Source organism: Pelodiscus sinensis, chromosome 4 (genome assembly GCF_052426305.1).
Source record: "Pelodiscus sinensis isolate ZL-2025 chromosome 4, ASM5242630v1, whole genome shotgun sequence".
Classification (NCBI taxonomy): Eukaryota; Metazoa; Chordata; order Testudines; family Trionychidae; genus Pelodiscus; species Pelodiscus sinensis.
The window spans coordinates 3,469,867-3,492,779 of NC_143055.1; the positions used below are offsets into that span (position 1 = coordinate 3,469,867).

At 50.5% G+C, this 22,913-nt stretch overlaps 1 protein-coding gene across 14 annotated transcripts in view; it reads left to right on the top strand.

The window, feature by feature from the left end:
* The window catches only part of DYSF (dysferlin), a 269,126-nt gene that overhangs the window by 241,295 nt on the left and 4,918 nt on the right, over positions 1–22,913 (top strand). For all 14 annotated transcript variants that reach the window (XM_075931052.2, XM_075931053.2, XM_075931051.2 and 11 more), the window contains 4 exons: positions 9,747–9,846; positions 13,457–13,632; positions 14,507–14,616; positions 15,913–16,060. In XM_075931052.2, the coding sequence (XP_075787167.2) occupies positions 9,747–9,846; positions 13,457–13,632; positions 14,507–14,616; positions 15,913–16,060 (534 nt within the window). The remainder of the gene's footprint in view (positions 1–9,746; positions 9,847–13,456; positions 13,633–14,506; positions 14,617–15,912; positions 16,061–22,913) is intronic.

The following is a 22,913-nucleotide window of genomic DNA, read 5'->3' on the forward strand; positions in this document are numbered from 1 at the left end:
CTCTTGTGCAAAAGCACACGGCCATGTGGATGCGCTCTTGCGCAAGAATTTTTGGCGGAAGATCTCTTCTGCAAAATGTTCTTGGGCAAGAAGCCTCCAATATAGAGGTAGCCTAGATGTGGGGGGTTACATACTCCCCCTAGCTGAGGGAGCACATTCCAAGCTTCAGAGACCCTAAATGAGCCCCCACTTGTAACTGTCACTGGGTGGATTTGAACCTGGTACCTTAGGTGCAGGAGCCGCTACGCTTGAGCAAGAAGCCAACCGGCTCTCAGTTTAGGCTGTAGAGCTCCCTTGTTCTTATCTCTTGCTGTAAGTGGTCTAAGCGTCGCTCCATGGGACAGTGACCCGCCCTAGGTGTCCACATGGGCTCAGGCTTCGGCCCCCGCTCCTGGGGTCACGGAGCCATTTTGGCTGTGGGAAGGGGGTTGTGGTGCAGTGACGTGGGAGAGCCCCTGCTTTGGAGTGTCATTGCAAACATCCTGACGGCATTAACCCCCCCGCTCCAGGAGTTCTCATCTCCGTCACGCTGCCCTGGCTACAAGAACGTGGTCTCCTTGTGCATTCCCCTATTGGTGTCTCTGCCTAGGCAAGCTAATTGGGGGCAGCCACTGGCCTGGGGTGAGCAAACTTAAGAGCTGCTCTCCCAATTCCTTTTGCAGCAAGGGAGCGTGCTGGACTCCGATGGACTAGAGCCAGGGAGCCGGTGCCATAGCTCCATTCCTATTCCCCCCCCGTGCTGTCCGGCCCCCGCGGGAGGGAGCTGGGTTTCCCTGCGAATCACTAGCTAGTTAAGCTGATCGACGGACTCGTAGCTGGACCCCGTTCACGCTTCGTGTTAAACAAATCAGCAGTACGGTGTGTAGCCCATTCAACGATCCCCCTTTGAAAAAGCGCAACCCCTCCCTCTCTCCATAAACCCTTTAGGAAAATACATCCCACTGTGCTGAGATTGATTCTCCTCCGACCACATGTCTGCCAACACTGTATCAGAAAATAAACAGCTTGTAAAAGAGCGCGGGGAAAGCCAGAGGAACGAAGGGAAAACCGTGCGCTGTGTTTGCAGGACACATTCCACCCCGGCAAGTTTTGATCTCGCCATGTGCTGTTTGAACTCCCGGTTCATTACTGCTGCTGTAAAAAGCCCACGCGCTGATCTTTAAAGGCAGCCATAGGACGCGGAATTTAAATCAAAACGATCAGACGGCACATTCCCAGCCACTAAAAGCCACCTGCCTCCAGTCGTCTCGGAGGGTCTGCGGGGGCAGAGCGCCCTGCAGAGCACGGTGCCCATTGGCTTTTCATTCCTTTGTTTGTCCCCGGGCCCATGGGGCCTGTGAATTAACCTGCAAAGACCCCTTAGCTCCCCAGATGGACCTTGGAATGCAAAATTCAGGTCCAGGTTGTAAATATTGTCCCCAGCATTCAGGGGAAATCAAATGAAAGGGGTGGCATAAGGCTTATCTCGGCTGGTAAGAGTGTAATGAATCATCATAGAATCCTAGAACCCCAGGGCCGGAAGAGACCTCAGGCGTCATCTAGTCCAGCCCCCGGCCCAAAGCAGGACCAACCCAACTCAATCATCCCAGCCAGGGCTTGGTCCAGCCGGGATTTAAACATCTCTAGGGATGGAGATTCCAACCCCTCCCTAGGGAACCTATTCCAGTGCTTCCCCACCCGCCTAGGGAAATCGTTTTTCCTAATCTCCAACCTAGACCTCCCCCACTGCAACTTGAGCCCATTGCTCCTCGTTCTGCATCTGTCACCACTGAGAACAGCCTCTCTCCAGCCTCTTTGGAACCCCCTTCAGGAAGCTGAAGGCTGCTCTCAAATCCCCCTCACTCTTCTCTTCTGCTGACAAAACAAACCCAAATCCCTCAGCCTCTCCTCATAGGTCATGTGCTCCAGCCCCCTCAGCATTTTGGTCGCCCTCCGCTGGACCCTCTCCAATGCATCTACATCTTTTCTGTAGTGGGGGGCCCAGAACTGGACACAATACTCCAGATGTGGCTTCAGCATGTCGAGTAAAGGGGAATAATCACTTCTCTAGATCTGCTGGCAAAGCCCCTCCTAATGCCCCCCAATATACCATTAGCCTTCTTGGCTACAAGGGCGCCCTGTTGACTCATCTCCAGCTTCTCATCCACTGGAATCCCCAGGGCCTTTTCTGCACAACTGTTACTTCAAAATACAGTTCGTAGTTCTTAGAACCAGAACGACTGTTGCTACACCGTAGCTGTCTCAGGGTGTACTTTGCTGTCCACCTTGAAAGATACCAAAGCTTTTTGATCATGCAAGGTGCTGCGCTTGTTCTGTAGGACACCAGGGAACCTCCACGATCACTGGATTCACAAGGAGTGTTTGCTGCATCAGCATCACACCCTTGAAAGCCCTTTCTTCTGAAAATGTTTGCATGGGGCCATGTAAATACTTTTCTTTCTCCTCGTAATGAGAGTGGGCTGGGAAATCCAAGCTGATTCCCGTGACATATTGTGCACAAAACGTTTTTGTTTGAAATTTTTAGCGGACACTTTTGATTTTTTTTTTTCAATTGCAAAAAAAAAAAATTTAAAAGGGAACTTTTCATTTTGTTGAAACGTTCATTTATTTGGGTGATCAGAAACTGCAGGAGGGGATTGGTTTTCCATATGAAGATATTTGCCTTTCCTGCTTTTTTCCCTTCTTTTCCAGAGGGGTAAAAAAAAGGAGAATGTAAAATCCAGGAGACCAAGATAAGCGGGGGCGGGAGGGACCTAAAAAGGAAATGAAAATCTCCAGTTGACATTTTCGTTTTCTTGGGAGATCAAAGCTTGCGCCAAATCTAACATTTCCACTTTGATGAAAACTATTTCAGTTGAAAAATTTCTCCCGGCTCTCTTTCTGATTGGTTTCACTAACAATAAAAGAAACAAACCTTTACCGAAATGGAGAGCGTAGCAAGCAGCGAGAAGACAAAAGAGGGGTGAGCTGGAATGCCTGCCCACGTATGAGGAATCTGAGGTGTGATACATCACTGAAAGAGAATAGACTGTCTCTCTGGTACCTGGCTATAAATTATATAGAAAGGAGAGCCTGAAGAATTAACATTATGCCAAATACATTCGATAGACTGCAAGGAAACACATGTTTCCGAGTAGAGAGCACCACGTGGTAGAATCTGGAGAATAAAAATCCTAAATCTTTTTATTATTTTATTTTATTTTATTAACATTTCGAAAGTGATGACAACTGCAAACTTCCGCTGGCTTTTGGCTCCGTTGTGCTAGGCCGCACACACTTACGTAGTAATTATAGTGTGTAACACAGAGGGGTAAAGTGTCGGCCTCCCAATCAGAGATAGGATTCTGACGGTAAAGTTTTAAGCGAGACTTTTACTACCAATCCCAAGAATTAAACATTAGGTCAGCTCCTCCTCCCCCGCCCCGCAAAATAATGAGGTTGGCTTAAAAACCAAGAGAATTTAAAACCAAGAAATGGTGCGCTCTTTTCATTTGAGTTTTGAGGGGTCACTTTGCCGAGGCCTGAGTTGCCTCCCGGAGGGCTAGGAACTGAAATTTTGTGAAAAATGATTCCTGGCCAGTCACCTGACTCCAAGAGCTGGGGCTTGAAGGAAAACACCAAGGGTGGCAGAACACTGGCTAAAATTGCGAGAGTTGGCAACAGCAGAGTGCTCAAAGAGGCCACAGAGTCAAAGGAAACAGGAATAAAAACAGACAGTCTAAAAAGCAAATGGCATGTTAGGAATCATTTAAAAAGGGATCGAGAATAAGACGGAGACTATCTTATGGCCACTGTATAAATCCATGGTGCGCCCACAGCTTGAATACTGCCTACAGATGTGGTTGCCTCATCTCCAAAAAGCTCTCTAGGCATTGGGAAAGGTTCAGAAAAGGGCGACAAAAATGACGAGGGGCTTGGAAGGGGTCCCCTATGAGGAGAGATTGAAAAGACGGAGACTTTCCAGCTTAGAAAAGAAGAGACTAAGGGAGGATCTGATAGAGGTTTATAAAATGATGACTGGTGTGGAAAAAGTGAATTAGGAAAAGTTATTTACTTGTTCCCCTAACACAAGAACGAGGGGTCACCAAATGAAGTGAATGGGAGCAGGTTGAAAAGAAACCAAAGGACGTTTTTCTTCATGCAGCGCACAGTCAACCTGTGGAACTCCTTGCCAGAGGATGTTGTGAAGGCCAGGACTTTAACAGGGTTCAAAAAAGAATTAGATAAATCCAGGGAGGTTAGGTCCATCAATGGCTATTAGCCAGGATGGGCAGGGATGGTATCATTTGGGTGTTTGTCAGAGGCTGGAGATGGGTGACAGGAGAGGAATCACTGGATGATTCCCTGTTCTGTTCCTTCCCTCTGGGGCACCTGGCATTGGTCACTGTGAGCAGTCAGGACTATGGACTAGATAGGCCTTTGGTTTTTATGATCTTATAAATAATGGATGATTTTGGCTGCCTGCTTGTTCTAACTGGATGAAATGGCCAAGGGGACTCGGCTCAGAGGAGCCATTTCTCCGCAGCGTGCTCCTTGGAACTGTCAGTTCTACTTGTCCCAGGAGGAGGGAGTCTCATTTCAGCTGCCGCAGAACACCTGTGCGGGGAAGCCAACCTTCACAGGCCTCCTGGCCAGCCGTAAGGTCCCCAATTGGAGCAGCTGGCTGCAGGGCCGAAGAAGATAGCTCCTTCCTCCAAGCACAGGCAGGAACGAGCCAGGCTTTCTTCGAAGCGACAGATTGGAAACCAGCCGTCCAGGGTCACCTGGCCTCCGAGAAAACAAAGGGCTGCCCTTGATGTTGTATTCCACCGAACCTACCCGCCCCAAAGAATTGTAGCCCTGTCAACGCTTTGCTAGCGATAGGAGCAATTTCTTACACCTGCCGTATTCACCACCATAAAACTTTTACGCACCGCCCCCTCGCCAGAGCACTGCAAAACAAAACCCACCACGATTCCCCTCCCCGGCTTGCAAAAGGATGGGAAAGAAGTTGTAGCAAAGGGTTATTTTACAGCGCACCTTCCTTGCAAGGCTTAATTATGGGGGCACATTTCTCGCTGCTTCGAAACAGCCCATGCTCTTAGCTATGCCTCGGATTCCTCCCCGGGTCCCTCCCTCTGAGCCTTTTCTCATAGCCGTGTTTCCAGCGTTGCTCCGCCGTGTCCCCTGCTTCACATGGCTCCGAGAAGGAACGCTCCGCTGCTGGCCAAACCACAGTGACGGTGTTTTTCCACACCCAAAGCCAAGCTGCACTGATTGTGCAAGCTCTGTGTGCTGCCTCCGGGTCTGCCGGGCGCCCGGTCCTGCGTGAGTCATCTGTAGGCAGGCCGAGAGCCCGGCTGAGGCCTGGCTTGGTCACAGACGACTAGACCTGGAAGGGACCTCGAAAGGTCATCGCGTCCAGCCCTCGGGCTGTAACAGCTGCAGCGTGGGATGGGGCCCGTGCTTGTCGCAGACCGAAGCGTAGTGGGGTGGGGTTGGGGGTACCCCACTAGTGTAGGTTCCGGCCCAGCAACTCTCAGGCAGCAGCCACAGACAGGCTACTTTTACTCCGTCGGACAGCTTCTTCCCTGGACCACTTCCCCAAACGATCCCGCCCAGAACCTTTCCTCTGGTCCCTAGGCAAGTCCGCCCTCAGGTCCCCCCCCCCCCACAGTTCTCCAGCAACCCACTTCTTCCTCCCAGTCCTTCACTCTTTTCCTTCCCCCTCCCTTACCTGGGGGGAACACCTTTTAAAGCAGCTTCACAGGCTTTTATTGGCTGCAGGTGTCTAATTAGCCTGTAGCGTCCAGTGAGCTCTAATTGTCCCCAAGTCCCCGTTATGCCCCGTGGGATGAGGTTTACCAGGCCAGTCAACAAATGCCTTTGATGTCGACCGCGGAGCATCCAGACTACAGCGCTGTGCCGCCAAACAGCTGATTGGCTCAGCACGGCAGCCATTTTAATTTAAACGACGCGGCGATTTGGGTATGTTTAGTAAACTAATCTACATGGCTCTGGTGACGGATCCATGTCGTCTAGACATACCCTCAGAGTCCAAGGACCAGTTATCCTCACTGTTGCACCCTTATTACGTCTATACTGCAGAGTTTTTGCGCAAAAACTTGCAGAGTGTCCACACTACAGGCGTGTTTTTGCACAAGAAAAAGTACAGTAGATCGTCAGGAGACAGGGATTTTTGTGCAAGAGTTATTCCTCTTTCTACGAGGAATAAGCCTTTTTGCGCAAGAGTGTGTGTGGACGGGGAACAGGGATTTCTTGCACAAGAAACCCCTATCGGAAAAAGCACTGGTGCTCTGATCACATGGCAGTGTGGATGCTCTCTTGCACAAAAGCACATGGCTGTGTAGACGTAGAAGCCTGCAGTGTAGATGTAGCCTTAGACTCTTAGGCTACGTCTAGACTGGCATGATTTTCCGCAAATGCTTTTAACGGAAAAGAAACTCATGTCCCTTAAAGTTACCCCCTTCCCATGACTGGGAGTTGCAGGTGCTCAGATCTTGTGAAAATCTGCTTGCGCAGCGTTTGCACCTAAAATATGGATTTGGCTGCCTCACGCTAAGGCAGCCACGTTTCAATCGTCTCTCTTGTAAATTAGCTCTCCACATCCATAAAACTGCCCCGGGGACCCACTTCTGTGCGTTCCCCTTTGAATAGCTCAGAGTCCCTCTGCAGGCAGAACGGAATTAAAATGTACGAATCGGAAGAATCAGGAGAGAGATCCTTTCAGGCAGTTTGAATTTAGAATAAGTTATTAGCTGGGAAACATGACTCCCCTCCTCCACCCCCTTGGAAAATCCCCCCCCACATTTAATCAGTTTCTCGGCGGAAGAGGCAAAAAAAAAAATAAGGAAGTTTCCCTTCATTATTTTTTTTTCTGGATTCCAAAATAGTTAAGCTGCATAAATAAAACACCCCACTTCAAAACCGTGGATGTGTTTCTCTAACACGCGCAGAGGCCCGGAGATAAATTTGAAATCAACCTTCCTGGGGGATCTTTAAATGGAACCAGTTTCTGTGGGGTTTAAACACTCCCCTTCCCTCCCCCCCGCCTTCCCGCCCCACCATTGCCCCTGGCCAATTATTTATGTTCTTAGGGAGTCTGACACATTCTCCCCCCCCTATATTACTTGATATAATGAATGCCAGTTTTGTAGCTCCGGCGTGATTTATGGCGGGCCGTATGTGTCCTGAATAATTCTCACGTTTCCTGGTTTTAATTAACTCAAGTTCCATTCATGACACTACCATGTTGAGGCGGGAGGGAGCGGAACTTTGCCTACGGGACACATGATGGCTCCTAATAAGAACATTTGGTGGCCATACTGATCCTGACCTTGTGTCCTGTATTCAAGCAATACTCCATTGTCCGGACCAGGAATTATGAGGGCCTTCACTGTACATGGATCTCCTCTTGCTACGGATACGGATATGAAAGAGGTCTATAAAATCATGACAGATGTGGAGAAAGTGAACAAGGAAAAGCTATTTACTTGTTCCCATCACATGAAAACTAGGGGTCACCAAATGAAATGAATATGAAGCAGGTTTAAAACAAACCAAAGGAAGTTTTTCTTCATGCAGCGCTCAGCCAACCTGTGGAACTCCTTGCCAGAGGATGTGGTGAAGGCCAGGACTTGAACAGGGTTCAAAAAAGAGCTAGATAGATTCATTGAGGTTAGGTCTATCAATGGCTATTAGCCAGGATGGGTAGGGATGGTGTCTAGAAATGGGTGACAGGTGTTGTGTTCCCTTCCTCTAGGGCACCTGGCATTGGCTGCTGTTGGCAGACAAGATACTGGGCTGGATGGACTGTTGGTCTGACCCAGTATGGCTGTTTTTATGTTCTTATGTACCTCTCGCCTAACTTGTAGGCACTGTCTAATAGCCTAGTAGCGGGCCCTTTTGAGAGGGTGCTGACCAATCATAGCAAATTAAATGGCGGTTATTTGATGTGGCCCAATGTCCATGAAAAACTAAGATGATGCCACCACCAACTCGAGTTCTCTTGGCACCTACACTGGGGCGTGAACCCACATTTCCAGAGGGAAGATTTGCAACGGCAAAGCCAGCTGATGGGAATCGGAGGGAGAGCACGATTTGGAATGGAGATTACAGGCACGATGCAATTTCTTACGGTAGCATATGGCCAGCGCCACTAGGAACAACATCCCCACTCTTGCATGACCGTTCAAGGCCTAAGCCTCATCTGGTGGGACCTTTAGTGGACTATTGGTGGGACCATTGCTGGAATACTACATCCACTTCACGCTTCAGACGAGGTGATGGAAAGTTTGGAAACTCCTAAGAACGACTCGAGAGCTGAAATCCTGCCTGACAGCAAGAGTCTGAAGAAACTCAACGTATTTAGATTGTGAAAGAGGGTAAAAGGTAACGTGATCCATGTCTGTATGGGGAAGAGATTTCTAGCCCTTTCATTTAGCAGTCAAAGGCGGAATGCGATCTAGTGGTTGGATGCCAAAAGGAAACAACTTCACACCGGACACGAGGCACACACACGTTGGCTACGTCTACATTGGCACCCCTTTCCGGAAAAGGGATGCTAATGAGACGAGTCAGAATTGCAAATCCGCGGGGGATTTAAATATCCCCCGAGGCATTTGCATTTACATGGCTGCCACTTTTTTCCGGCTCGGGGTTTTTGCCGGAGAAAAGCGCCAGTCTAGATGCGATTCTCTGGAAAATAAGCCCTTTTCCGGAGGATTTCTTATTCCTACTTTCAAGGAACTAAGGAAGCAAAACATCTGAAATGACCATTGCTGCTATATTCCTGTGTCTGCTCTGAATCTGTCTGCAGGTGTGGTCACCTCATCGCAAAAAGGCTCTCTTGGCATTGGAAAAGGTTCAGAAAAGGGCAACAAAAATGAGGAGGGATTTGGAACGGGTGACCTCTGAAGAGAGATTAAAGAGACTGGGACTTTTCATCTTAGAAAAGAGGAGACTGGGCGGGGAGGGAGGTATGATAGAGGTCTATAAAATCATGATAGGTCTGGAGAAAGTGAATAAGGAAAAGTTATTTACTTGTTCCCTTAACACAAGAACTAGGGGTCACCAAATGAAATGACTAAATAGCAGGTTTAAAACAAACAAAAGGAAGTTTTCCTTCATGCAGTGCACAGTCAACCTGTGGAACTCCTTGCCAGGGGATGTTGTGAAGGGGAGGACTTTAACAGGGTTCAAAAAAGAATTAGAAAAATTCATGGAGGTTTAGTCCATCAATAGCTATTAACCAGACAGATGGCAGAACAAGGAGTAATGGTCTCAAGTTGTGGTGGGAGAGGTCCAGGTTGGATATTAGGAAAAACTATTTCCCTAGGAGGGTGGTGAAGCACTGGAATGGGTTCCCTAGGGAAGTAGTGGAGTCTCCATCCCTAGAGGTGTTTAAGTCTCGGCTTGACAAAGCCCTGGCTGGGTTGATTTAGTTGGAATTGGTCCTGCCTAGAGCAGGGGGCTGGACTTGATGACCTTCTGAAGTCTCTTCCAGTTCTATGATTCTATGAACCAGGATGGGTAGGAATGGTTTCCCTAGCTTCTGTTGGTCAGAGGCTGGGAATGGGTCATGGGAGAGATTACTTAAAGATTCCCTGTTCTGTTCACTCTCTGTGGGGCATCTGGCATTGGCCACTGTTGGAAGACAGGATAATGAGCTAGATGGGCTTTTGGTCTGACCCAGTGTGGCCATTCTTATGTTTTCTGTGTTTGTTTCCTTTCCCCTGTGTGCACAGGAGCACTTCTGGAGCTTGGACAAGACGGAAAATAAGATCCCACCCCAGCTTGTCCTCCAGATCTGGGACAACGACAAATTCTCTTTTGACGACTACTTGGGTAAGCTGGGAGGCGTCGGTGGCTCTCACAACTGATGTGTCAGGTGGCTGCCATCTCTGAAAAACAGATTAAAAATGGCCTAAAAAGTCAACCTAAAAAGTGATTTTTTTTCAAACATTTTTGGCAAATGGAAATGTAAAAAAACAACCCCTTTTGAATCAGAGGGGTAGCCGTGTTAGTCTGGATCTGCAAAAGTGGCGAGGAGACCTGTGGCACTTTATAGACTAACAGATGTGTTGGAGCATAAGCTTTCGTGGGCAAAGACCCACTTCGTCAGATGCAAAACCCCTTTTGAGTAGAACGAAACACGGAGTATCATGAAATGTTTAGTTTGACACCGCCCTAAACACTCTGGCTGCATCTAGACTGGCATGATTTTCTGCAAATGCTTTTAACGGAAAAGTTTTCCGTTAAAAGCATTTGCAGAAAAGCGCGTCTAGATTGGCACGGACGCTTTTCCGCAAAAGCACTTTTTGCAGAAAAGCGTCCATGCCTATCTAGACGCGCTTTTGCGCAAAAAAGCCCCAATCGCCATTTTCACGATCAGGGCTTTTTTGCGCAAAACAAATCTGAGCTGTCTACACTGGCCCTTTTGCGCAAAAGGACTTTTGCCTGAACAGGAGCGGCATAGTATTTCCGCAAGAAGCACTGATTTCTTACAGTAGGAAGTCAGTGCTTTTGCGGAAATTCAAGTGGCCAGTGTAGACAGCTGGCAAGTTTTTCCGCATTAGCAGCTGGTTTTGTGCCAGTCTAGACACAGCCTCTGTGTAGCCGTGGAGTGGTTTCCTAACTTTAAAAAAACCGTAAATCATGGGGAAGTGGAAAAAACGAAACATTTTGACTTTTTTCAGATTTTTTGGTTTTGTTTTTCACCATAAACAACTTGCTGCAGCCAACAGACAGGCCAGAAATGCCTTGTCTCTGAATCTGTCTTTTTTTTCACCGATAGAGTTTCAGGCAAGGACTGTCACCCCCAGTGCTGACAGAGAGCGAGAGTAAGAGGTGAACATAGAAGTCAAATCTTCATTGAACCCTTTGGATCAGAGGAAGGCCTTGTGGGGTTACTGAGGGTGTATTTCAGAGCCTTGTATTACAGCAGGAGTGATGATAGGTGATTCCGGAGTAACAGGTCTCTGGTTTGCTCCAGACCCTCGGCTGGTGTAAATTATCAGTAGCTCCAATGATTTACAAGAATCCATCTCAGGAGATGGCACTTTCACAACCCTTGGTCCCTGGCCCCATTGTCTTCCATATTCTGACGTGCTTAAACATTTTTCCCCGAGTATTTCACCTTGCGGCAGCTCTTGGCAAGCCCCTGGCGTCTTGTTCTGCCTTCAATCACGAGTGAGAACTGGCGTCAGACCGCTTTCTAACACCCTTTTAATACCCTCTATTTGTAGTCACTTTTCATGTTTCCCCTCAGCTTTTTCTCCTCCAGAACAAACAGGCCCGGCCTTTCAGCCCACGCCAAAGTAGATAAACTGAATTCCACAGTTTGCTGCCTGCGGGTCTTTCAGACAAGACTTTCAAACCCCATGGTCCAGTGTGTTTTGCATGGACGTTGAAGATCCCGGGGCATTTTGTGTAAGAATGGAGGGAGCGGGATGTCCTCAGGCAAATTTCCCTCCTGCCCCCCGGTGTTTTGTGCAGGTGGCAGGGCGCTCCGCCCCAGAGGTGGCTGCACTGGGTGTATATGGCTCGTGCAGTGTTTTGGGCTGTGGCAGGTACCGTAGAAATGTCAGGTGTTCCATTTCCCGATCTCCTGCGAGCCTTTTCCTTGCGAACCCTTTCCGACCGCTCTCCTCCAAACTCTCTCTAGTGTGACTGATCCACGCTGCATGGGGCCGATCCCAACTAAATCAGTCCGGCCAGGGCTTTGTCAAGCCGAGACTTAAACACCTCTAGGGATGGAGACTCCACTACTTCCCTAGGTAAACCATCCCAGTGATTCTCCTCCCTCCTAGGGAAATAGTTTTCCCTAATATCCAACCTGGACCTCTCCCACCACAACTTGAGCCCATTGCTCCTTGTTCTGCCACCTGTCACTACTGAGAACAGCCTCTCGCCAGCCTCTTTGGAACCTCCCTTCAGGAAGTTGAAGGCTGCTCTCAAATCCCCCCTCACTCTTCTCTTCTGCAGACTAAACAAACCCAACTCCCTCAACCTCTCCTCGTAAGTCATATGTCCCAGCCCCCTACTCATTTTGGTTGCCCTCCGCTGGACCCTCTCCAATGCGTCCACATCCTTTTTGTAGTGGGGGGCCCAGAACTGGACACAATACTCCAGATGTGGCCTCCCCAGAGCCGAATAAAGGGGAATAATGACATCTCTGGATCTGCTGGCAATGCTCCTCTTAATGTGCCCTAATATGCCATTCGCCTGCTTGGCTACAAGGGCGCCTGTTGACTCATCTCCAGCTTCTTATCCGCTGTAACCCCCAGGGCCTTTTCTGCAGAACTGCTGCTTAGCCAGTCAGTCCCCAGCCTGTAACTATACTTGGGATTCCTCCGTCCCAAGTGCAGGACTCTGCACTTGTCCTTGTTGAACCTCATCAGGTTTCTTGTGGCCCAATCCTCTAATCTGTCCAGGTCACTCTGGACCCTATCTCTGCCCTCCAGCGCATCTACCTCTCTCCCAGCTTAGTATCATCTGCAAACTTGCCGAGGGTGCAATCAATCCCCTCATCCAGGTCATTAAGAAATGAATACATCTTGAATACTGCAGGCAAATGTGGTCGCCCCATCTCCAAAAAGAAATTTTGGCATTGGAAAAAGTTCAGAAAAGGGCGACAAAAATGATGAGGGGTTGGAACGGCTGCCCTGTGAAGAGAGTTTGAAAAGACTGGGCCTTTTCAGCTTAGAAAAGAGGAGACTAAGGGTAGAGGTCTATAAAATCATGACAGGTATGGAGAAAATGAATAAGGAAAAGTTATTTACTTGTTCCCACAACACAAGAACTAGGGGTCACCAAGGGAAACGAATAGATAGCAGGCTTCAAACAAAGAAAAGGAAGTTTTTCTTCACACAGAGCACTGTCGACCTGTGGAACTCCTTGCCAGAGGATGCAGTGAAGGCTAGAACTTTAACAGGGTTCAGGAAAGAGCTAGATAAATTCATGGAGGATAGGTCCTTCAATGGCTATTAGCCAGGATGGCTAGGAATGGTGACCCTAGCCTCTGTTTGTCAGAGGCTGGGAATGGGTCATGGGAGAAATTACTTAAAGATTCCCTGTTCTGTTCACTCCCTCTGGGGCATCTGGCATTGATCACTGTCGGCAGAAAGGACACTGGGATGGATGGGCCTTTGGTCTAACGCAGTGTGACCGTTCTTCAGGGATATTACCAGCTGCCTCTTGCTGTTATGCTAATCAGATACTCCCAGCTTCCCCCTTTTGTACAAGCCAAACGCCCCCGACTGCCACTGGTACACTAGGGCACAGGGTCTAAAATAAGTTGAGGCTGGACTGTCTGTACATTGGGTGTCAGTTCTTTGGAAAAGCTTTTCCAGCTGGCATCACCGTGGGCGCTGATCCCACTAGGAAACCCAGCCCTAATTTCGGTGCCAGTGATGCCCGCCGGGAAAGGCCTTTCTAGGAGTGTTGCTTCTTGCAGGTTCTGTCCAGATGAACCTCAACCGGATGCCGGCGCCCGCCAAGACGGCCGAGAAGTGCTCGTTGGACCTTCTGGACGAGGCCGCCTCGGACCGATTTGTGTCGCTCTTTGAGCAGAAAGCTGTCAAGGGCTGGTGGCCCTGCGCTGTGGAGGCAGAGGAGAAGAAGACCATCGCAGTAAGTCCCTGTGGTTCACTTGGCATCGTCTTTGCTTTTATCTTCTTTGTACAGACAGGAAGCGGAGGCTCAGAGCGGCTATGTGACTTGCTCAAGGTCACAAAGGAAATCGGTAGCAGGGCATGACCTGGGCTTTGGTTCTAGGCTCCGTGCTGTAGTAAACCTGGCTCCATCCTTCCTCTCCTAAGGGTTTGCCAACTTTTGTCACAGCACCTGCAATAACTCAGAACAAACCCTTTGTGGTAGGGAATGTAGCCTTGGTGAGCATGCTTAACTTTTCATTGGTGTCCCCTAAGAGCCTCAGGCATCGACCACGGCCCCATTGTACCAGGCGCCGTAGAAACACACTGCCACATGATGCTCCCGGGGTGGAGGTTGGAGAGTCGGAAACCTGACTTGTTCTGGTTGGCCACCCAGGTCACGTGGTACAGCCCACGTCTGCTCCCCGACTGGACGAGCATTTGGAACCCGGTGAAAAGCCACTTTGCAAGTTGTCGCCCTGAGCGGCCCCTTGTTTCCTCTGCTCTTCCAGCCAGTACACTCACGCACTGGCCCTTCCGTGGAGCAACAGGCAGAAGGGCTGTGTGCTCGGGTTAAGAAACAACGGGTGAATCTCGCTCCGCCGCCTCGCACGCAGAGTTTTAATTTGAAACAGAGGAACAAAGCAGTTGCCAGACTGGATCCGACCCATTGCCCACCCAAGCCAGCGTCCCGTGGCCAGCACCCGAATCCAGCAGTAGCAGATGTGGGATAATCTCCCTGATCCCACGGAGTGAACCGCTGGCAAAGCCCCGAAGCAATTTTCCTTTCTCAAGGCAGTGTTTCTCTGCACCTGGCCAGCCCCTCTCTATGTCCTGTCTCTTTGCCCGTGCAGGGGAAGCTGGAAATGACCCTGGAGATTGTGACAGAGCAGGAGCATGAAGAAAGACCAGCGGGGATGGGCCGCGACGAGCCAAACATGAACCCGAAGCTGGAGGATCCCAAGTAAGAGATTAGTTGGTTCTAACCTGGCCATAGGGAGACCTTAGAAGCCAGTTGGAAAGACAGGTCCCAGCGTCATGAGATCACAATCTAGAGAGGCCCAACCCAGCAAACACAGCGGGGCAGCAGCGGTCACTATCACCTGCGGGGGCTGCTCGGGGGCAGGTACTGCCCGGATGTACCCTGTGGTCTCCAAGGGCGCACAGACCGTACCCTAGGCAGCCACTCAGGGTGTCCGATGGTGGGCAGGAGGCTCAGCTGGCGTGTTCTACCTGGACACATCTGGAGGGGGCCAGGTGACGCGTTCCACCTGGACACATCTGGGAGGGTGGGGACCAGCTGACACGTTCCACTTGGACACATCTGGGAGGGTGGGGGTCAGGTGGCTCGTTCCACTTGGACACATCTGGGAGGGTGGGGGTCAGGTGGCGTGTTCCATCTGGACGAATCTGGGAGGGTAGGGGTCAGGTGGTGCGTTCCACCTGGACGAATCTGGGAGGGTGGGGGTTAGGTGGCGCGTTCCACCTGGACGAATCTGGGAGGGTGGGGGTTAGGTGGCGCGTTCCACCTGGACGCATCTGGGAGGGTGGGGGTCAGGTGGCGCGTTCCACCTGGATGCATCTGGGAGGGTGGGGGTCAGGTGGCGCGTTCCACCTGGACGCATCTGGGAGGGTGGGGGTCAGGTGGCGCGTTCCACCTGGACGCATCTGGGAGGGTGGGGGCCAGCTGGCATGTTCCACTTGGACGCATCTGGGAGGGTGGGGGCCAGCTGGCGCGTTCCACTTGGACGCATCTGAGAGGGTGTGGGTCAGGTGGCGCGTTCCACCTGGACGCATCTGGGAGGGTGGGGGCCAGCTGGCACGTTCCACTTGGACGCATCTGGGAGGGTGGGGGCCAGCTGGCGCGTTCCACTTGGACGTATCTGGGAGGGTGGGAGCCAGCTGGCTCATTCCACCTAAATGTATCTAGGAGGCGGGGGTCATGTGGTGCGTTCCACCTGGATTCTTTCACAGTATTGGGGTGGGGAGGGACACCAGGGACATCAGGTTGCATTCAGTTGTCATGTTCCACCGGGAGGCTCCAGGGGCATTTGGGGGGAATGGTTCAGCTGGCACGTTCTGCCTGGACGCACCCAGGCTGTGTGTACAGGGGTTCAGCCGGCACGTTCCATGGGACATCCGGGGGTCTTCCTGGTGCAGTCCCCCGTGGAGATGCCTCTCGCCCTCCACGGTCACTAACGGATGGGGGGCCCATCCCGAGCAGTGACCTCAGAGCTAACCCTGACTGTCCTGGTTGCAGGCGCCCGGAAACCTCCTTCCTCTGGTTCACCTCCCCCTACAAAACCATGAAGTACATCCTCTGGCGGCGCTTCAAGTGGATCTTTCTCATCGTCGTCGTCGTCTTCATCCTGCTGCTCTTCATCGGGATTTTCATCTACGCTTTCCCGGTATGATGTTGGCAGGGGCCGGCGAAACAGCCAGGTCTCAGAGCCAGCCCCCGCTCCAGGGCTACGCTAGCTTTCCACTTACCCATCTCCCACCACTGCCCTGCGGCTGGCTCAACTCTGCCCATCGTGTGGGCATGCCCTTGTTATTTTAGCCATGCTGCGGTGTGGCTTTTCTGTGCCTCAGTTTCCCCATGTGTAGGCGGTGAGGTTTCATGGATTTCCAAAGTGCTTTGAGATCCTCCAGTGGAAGGCCAACTAAGGATGGAAAGCCCTATTGCTGCCTTGCATAAAAAGGCAGCTCCCCACGCCCCCGTCCCTGCCTTGAGCAGTAGTGAAAGTCTGTTTGAGTGTAATTGGTTAAAGATGCAGGGTACGTTACAGGGATCCAAGCAGTGCAATCACTCACAGTCAGGGCCTGGAAGGAGTAATTCTGCTGATATAACGTATGGCCCCGGGAGAGAGGTTCCCACCACCTCATTAATCAGCGCGGTGGCTTTCCTGCCTTGTGTTCAGTTCCATTTGCAAAACAAAATAAATAAATAACCGACCCTCCAGCCTTCCAGCTTGGCCTTGGGATCGGTTTCAAATCCTCCTCTTTTTAAAACCCCGAAATAATTCATGCTGTGCTTTGGATCCCATCCCTCCCCTCCCTGGGCTGATAGACAAATGAGCTACCTCTTTCTTTCCAGCACTTAACAAATTCTGTGCCGGGTACATGTATACCTCACCCCCTGCTCTTTTGGGGGTAATTTATAACTTCATCCAAGAGAGAGGCTGCATTTGCAGATTGCTTCGTAGGCAGCCATAAAGCAAAGTGCTCCGTGTCTCCTAAGCACTGTAATCTCTTTCAGACCATTTGAGATCACGCACTATAGATGGTTCTTGTGCGTAAAGGTATTATGGGATTAGAGCTTTGGAGTTCCTGGCTTTCAGTTCTAGACATGCCTCTTTATTTCTGCAAAAGCGACGAGGAGTCCTGTGGCACCTTATAGACTAACTGAAGTGTAGGAGCATAAGCTTTCGTGGGCAAAGACCCACTTCGTCAGATGCATGCAGATTCAGACTAACACGGCTACCCCTCTGATTCTTTATTTCTGGTTCCCCATCTTTTACTAATGGACAACCGTATTCACCTCATCTGAGAAATGATCAGTTAACATGCTACGTATTATTTAAAAATACACAATTATTGACGTTCCAAGCACTGTCCCCTGCTGGACAAAATTGGAAATGATCTATTGTGTTTCATATGCCCTATACTACAGGCAATTAAAGGGGAGCTTCCTTAGTTCATGTAGAGGGGTCTGTTCTTTCTGAGCAGGAGGATCTCCATTCTATCCTTACTGTCTCCTTTAAGTTTCCAGTGGTTTAGGATTTGTTACGGAATTATGGTAATGAAACTAAGTGGAGAAACACAAAACTCCTCTAACTCTAAATATTGATTTATATTCATTACTGCCCGTGTTTTTCTCTGACTGTTCCTAGCAAATTGTTGTTGTATTTCATTTCACTTTGGACAGGCTGAGTCATCTTTCTTGAAAGCGAGACTTTGTTTCAGGGTCTGTATCTGTTTTCACTTATTTGAAATGTCTTCCACCGGACTATTGGGTCACTGGGTTGTCTATCCTACGTGGAGGCGTCGTTCCTTTCCTGTTCTCTTAAATATCAACCTTGGTGCTAACGAGAGGGAAGGTTTGTGTGTTGGGACTCCCCCCTAGGGGTGACCAGCTAGCAAGTGTGAAAAACTGGGACCCTTTTGTGTGTGTGTGTGTGTGGTATACTTAGGCATATATGTAGTTTCTTATATGTAAAGCCAAGTCCCTAACGTTGGGATGTCCCAACAATGTCTAGATACCCCTAACATACAGATCTTTGGCAAGAGTCACTGTTACAATGCAGAGCATGTATACTAAAGGACAGTCTCTTATTATTATTATTAGCCAATTAGCTAGCCCATCATAATATGGGATTTTCTTGTCTCTCCTCCACGTCGGTCTTCTCTCCTGAGCCTCTGGTCTCTCTCTCCGTCTCTCTCTCTCTCTCTCTCTCTCTCTCTCTCTCTCTCTCTCCTACTACTGCCTCCCCCCTCTCTCTCAGCTCTCCTCTGCCTTCTGCCTCTCTCTCCGTCTCTCTCTCTCTCTTACTACTGCCTCCCCCTCTCTCTCAGCTCTCCTCTGCCTTCTGCCTCTCTCTCCGTCTCTCTCTCTCTCTTACTACTGCCTCCCCCTCTCTCTCAGCTCTCCTCTGCCTTCTGCCTCTCTCTCCGTCTCTCTCTCTCTCTTACTACTGCCTCCCCCTCTCTCTCAGCTCTCCTCTGCCTTCTGCCTCTCTCTCCGTCTCTCTCTTTCTCTTCTCCCCCTTCTGCCTCTCACTTTCCCTTTCTCTTCTCCTCCTCCTCCTGCCTCTCACTCTCTCACCGCTCTCCTCTGTCTCCGTTGGGGATGCACGCTCGTCCAGGCCCTGCCCTCTGGCTGTTCCCTCTGGGTGGTGCTGTTGCCTCCCTCCATGGCGCTCGGCCGACTTCTGCGCCGCTCGGCCGGGTCGCCACGTGGGAGCAAGTGGTGCCAGCAGCCGTTTGGGCCCCGCACTCCCCATGCAGCACTCTGCACAGCTGCTGGTGGGTATCTACAGCTGGGTGCCCGGCCAACCACCGCCGCTCTCCGGCCACCCAGCTCTGAAAGCAGCAGTTCAGAAGTGAGAGTGGCAATAGCACGCCCCCCTCTAAAATAACCTTATGACCTTCTTGCAATTCCCTTTAGGGCAGGACCCCCAATTTAGGCAAGGCTGGTCTCCCCTGTGAAATCTGAACAGCAGAGGCTAAAAGCAGACAAACGATCGTATTTCATGGTCCATGGCACGTTTTTCATGGCCATCGTTTCTCCAGGGCTCTACACATTGACTGTGGAAGGGTGGGGGGTGGGGTGCTGTAGGTAGGTGGGAGGGGAAGCTTGTGGAAGTCTCATTTTGGGAAAGAGCCCAAAGGGTGGGAGAGCAGATCTGAACTGAAAACTGCAGCACAGAGAGCTAACAGCCCCAGGGCGGCCGGGTGCTTTGGGCTTTTCATAGAATCACCGAAACGGCAAATTGGAAGGAACCTTGGGAGGTCAAAGCCATCTCCGGGGGAAGTGGCAGGACCAGGTAAATCTGGACCATCCCTGACAGGTGCTTGTCCAAACTCAGGGTATGTCTACACTAGCCCCCTAGTTCGATCTAGGGAGGCTAATGAAGGCGACCGAAATTGCAAATGAAGCCCGGGATTTAAATATCCTGTGCTTCATTCGCATGTTCTCGTCCGGTCGTCATTTTAGAAATTGACTAGCCTGAAGTAACTGCCCACGTCTACATGCGGCAGTGAAACGGGATTCCGAATTAAAGCCCTAAATCGAAGTAGTTGTTATTCCTCCTGCAATGAGGTTTACCAGTTACTTCGATTTAGGGCTTTAATTCGGAATCCCGTTTCACTGCCGTGTATAGACGCGGGCAGTTACTTCGGGCTAGTCCATTTCTAAAATGGCGACCGGCCGGGAACATGCTAATGAAGTGCGGGATATTTAAATCCTGCGCTTCATTTGCAATTCTGGTCGCCCTCATTAGCCTCCCTAGATCGAACTAGGGGGCTAGTGTGAACATACCCACAGGGAATCCACCACCCCGGAGAGGCCAATTCCCGAGCTTACCTCCCCTTATAGCTAGAAAGTTTTTCCTGGTATTTAACCGAAATTCCCCTTGGGGCAGATGAAGCCCATTTCTTCAGTGTGCCTGGAGAACGATCGCTCACTCTCCTTTTTATAACAGCCCAGCGTCCTCGTGCTCCTCCATCTTCTTTTCTCAAGACTAAACATGCCAATTTTGTAACCTTTCCTCTTCGGTCAGGTTTTCGAGCCCTTTAATCATTTTTGTTGCTCTCCTCTGGACTCCCGGCAGTGCGTCCACCTCTTCTATATTGGAGAGAGTTTGTTTGTGAGGGAGCAAGAGAGTCTAGCTGTCCGTCTGTGAGTCTGTGTGTTCAAGAGCTCCTCCTGAACGCTAGGAGCTAGGCCCACCGAATGGGTACGCAGATTCTGCTTTGTCGTAATGTAAAGCAAGGGCAGGGTTTGGTTGTGCCAGGACAATGGGACGTGCCTGGACTGTGACTCTTTGTCGTCACATGGAAAGGGAGGGGGCTGCCAGCAGGGACAGTTATACCGTGTAATGACCACAAGGAGGCAGCAAAGGGCCAGAGATGGGGATCAGGACAGCTTTAACCCCATTGGGCCAGCAGGGGGCAGGAGTGGAGGCAAGCTTCCCACCTGCCCCCCAGACGGTGCTGCCCCTGCTGTGGCCAGCCCTTCACGGAGTTGCTGCTCAGTCAGCATGGCCCCCATCACAGCCAGCTCCGGGCCCTCCTCACCTTCCCACCCTGAGTCCTGCACCCCCCCACACACCCAGCCCCCTGCTCTGAGCCCTTCCTCCCCCCAACTCTGACTCCAGCACCCCTCACAGCAACCTCCTGCCCTGAGCCCCTCCTCAACCCCAAATCCTGATTCCTGCACTGCCCACGGCTCCCTGCCCTGACCACCCCACACCCTCAAACCTTGATTCCTGTACCCCCCACACCTCCAGCCTCCTGCCTCGCCCCCACTCTCCCCAACCCTGACTCCTGCACCCCCACAGTCCCAGCCTCCTGCCCTGTACCCCCTTCATCCCAACACCCTGATCCCTGCACCTCCCACACACCCAAGCCCCCTGCCTTGAGCCCCCACACCCTCAAGCGGTTTTGACCCCCCCATTGGCCCGTCCTTTGGGGTCAGTCTTCAGCCCCCCCTCAGGCTAAATATTCTCTGAGCTGGGCTTGTGCGCCCCTTCCTTGGGGCTGTAGTGGGAACCCAGGCCTACCATCGACTCTGGGGCCCAGCTCACAGACCCCGTATTAAGCTGCAAAGGCAGCTTCTTCTGATACGCTGCTGTTTTCCTGGCACCCTTCCTTGTGCGGCTTCCCCACAGCTTGGGTTTCGCACAGTCTCTCTGGTTCCCAGGCCTCTGGCTTCTCCCCAGAGCCTCGCAGCTTCTCTTTCCTCTGCTGAGCCAACCTCTCTTCTCCCCTCCTTGGCCTGAGCCGCTCTCTGTGGGTTTCTCTACACAGGCCCCTCCTGTCTCCTCGGCAGCGGCCATTTTCAATTCTGAATGCCATTTTTCTCCTGATCTTTTTTTCCTGTCACTAATTAATCAGGGCATGAAACCGTCCCGGTGGTTTTTATTTCAGTCCATTTATCTTCCTACTGTGTGAGGTGACCTAAAAACTCACATAATGGATTGGGAAGGCTTGAGCTGATACGCAGATCTTGAGAATGAACATGCTCTGAGGCTTTATATGAGTTGTCTAGAAAAATAACGCAAGTTTCTTTGTCCACGAGCAAGAGGTGCCGTTTCTCCTGGCTAATAATGATGTGCTGACCCAGGCCTGGCCCTGTTACTGTACCCCCCTCCGGCACCCTAAATCTCTCGTCCTCAGGCCCACCCCGGAACCCACATTCCAGTCACTTTATGTCGGGTTGCGGCATCCGCCATTTTCTTCAGCTGGGTCCTGAGAAAAAAAGGTTTTGAAAACCGCTGCTCTACATCTTCCTTTCCAAGTGCTAACTACATGGCTCCGTAGTTTACCCGACATAGTCAATGAAGCGGGGATTTAAATAATCCCCGCTTCATTAAAATAAAAATGGCCGCTGCACCGTGCCGACAATCAGCGGATCCGGCACAGCGCGGCAGTCTAGATGTGGATTGGTCGACAAGGGAACCCTGTGTCAACCGTTCCCTTATGCCTCGTGGAACAAGGTTTACAGGAGCGGTCGACAAAGGCATCCCTTGTCGACTGATCCGCGTCTAGACTGCCGTGCTGTGCCGGATCAGCTGATTGTCGGCACAGCACGGCCATTTTTATTTTAATGAAGCGGGGATTATTTAAATCCCCGCTTCATTGACTATGTCGGGTAAACTAGTTTACATGGCTGCATCGACGGAGCCAAGTAGTCTAGACACACCGATGGTTCTTATCAGCCTCTTGTAACTATTTAATCTTCGAGATGCTACTAGATTAATTGTTTGTTTAGTTTTTCCTGTTTCAGACTCACTCAGCTATCCCTGTCAAGCTTAACTACGCACTGTCTTTTTTTCTTCCTCCGTTGCAGTATTTTTCCTTCTCTCTCTCCCTCCCCGCCCCTCCTTCCCTTATGTATTCTTGGATCTGGACTTCCAACACTCTAGTCATCTGAAAAAGTGGCTTGTACCCACAAAAGCTCTTGCTACCATCTACATGCTTTGTTAGTCTTTAAACTACTACTAGACTATTGGTTATTTTAAAAATTTTTCCTGTTCCAGGCTAACTCGGCTACCTCTCTGAAGCTATTGAAAATCTGAGCTATTGAAAATGTACCAAGGATTGTTCCTCACAGCTATACTCATAGATTACTCAACAGCCTGAACCAATTTACAACTAACTTTACTTCTAGTTGCCACTATAATCTTTACCAAGGCCTTTGCCTGTCAAGATGGGTACAGTGATGTTCCCGGGAGTTTTCTACCCTTCTCTCTAAACACTACCTAGTCTGTCAACAGGGGCATCTTTAATCAGCAGGCTAAAGCATCATAAATCCAGTGGCTGGAAGCTGGGGTTAGGAAAACTCAGCTGGGAAATTTAATGCTATTTTTAACAGCCAGTGTAATTAAGCACTGGAAAAACTTACTGAGCGCTGTGGTAAATTCATCATCCCATGAACTCCCTTCATTGAGATTGGATGTCTTTCTAAGATACGCTCCACTTCCACCACCGGTTGTTGAGCTCCGGACCATTCACCAGGGCCCTGATCCAGTGCGCACT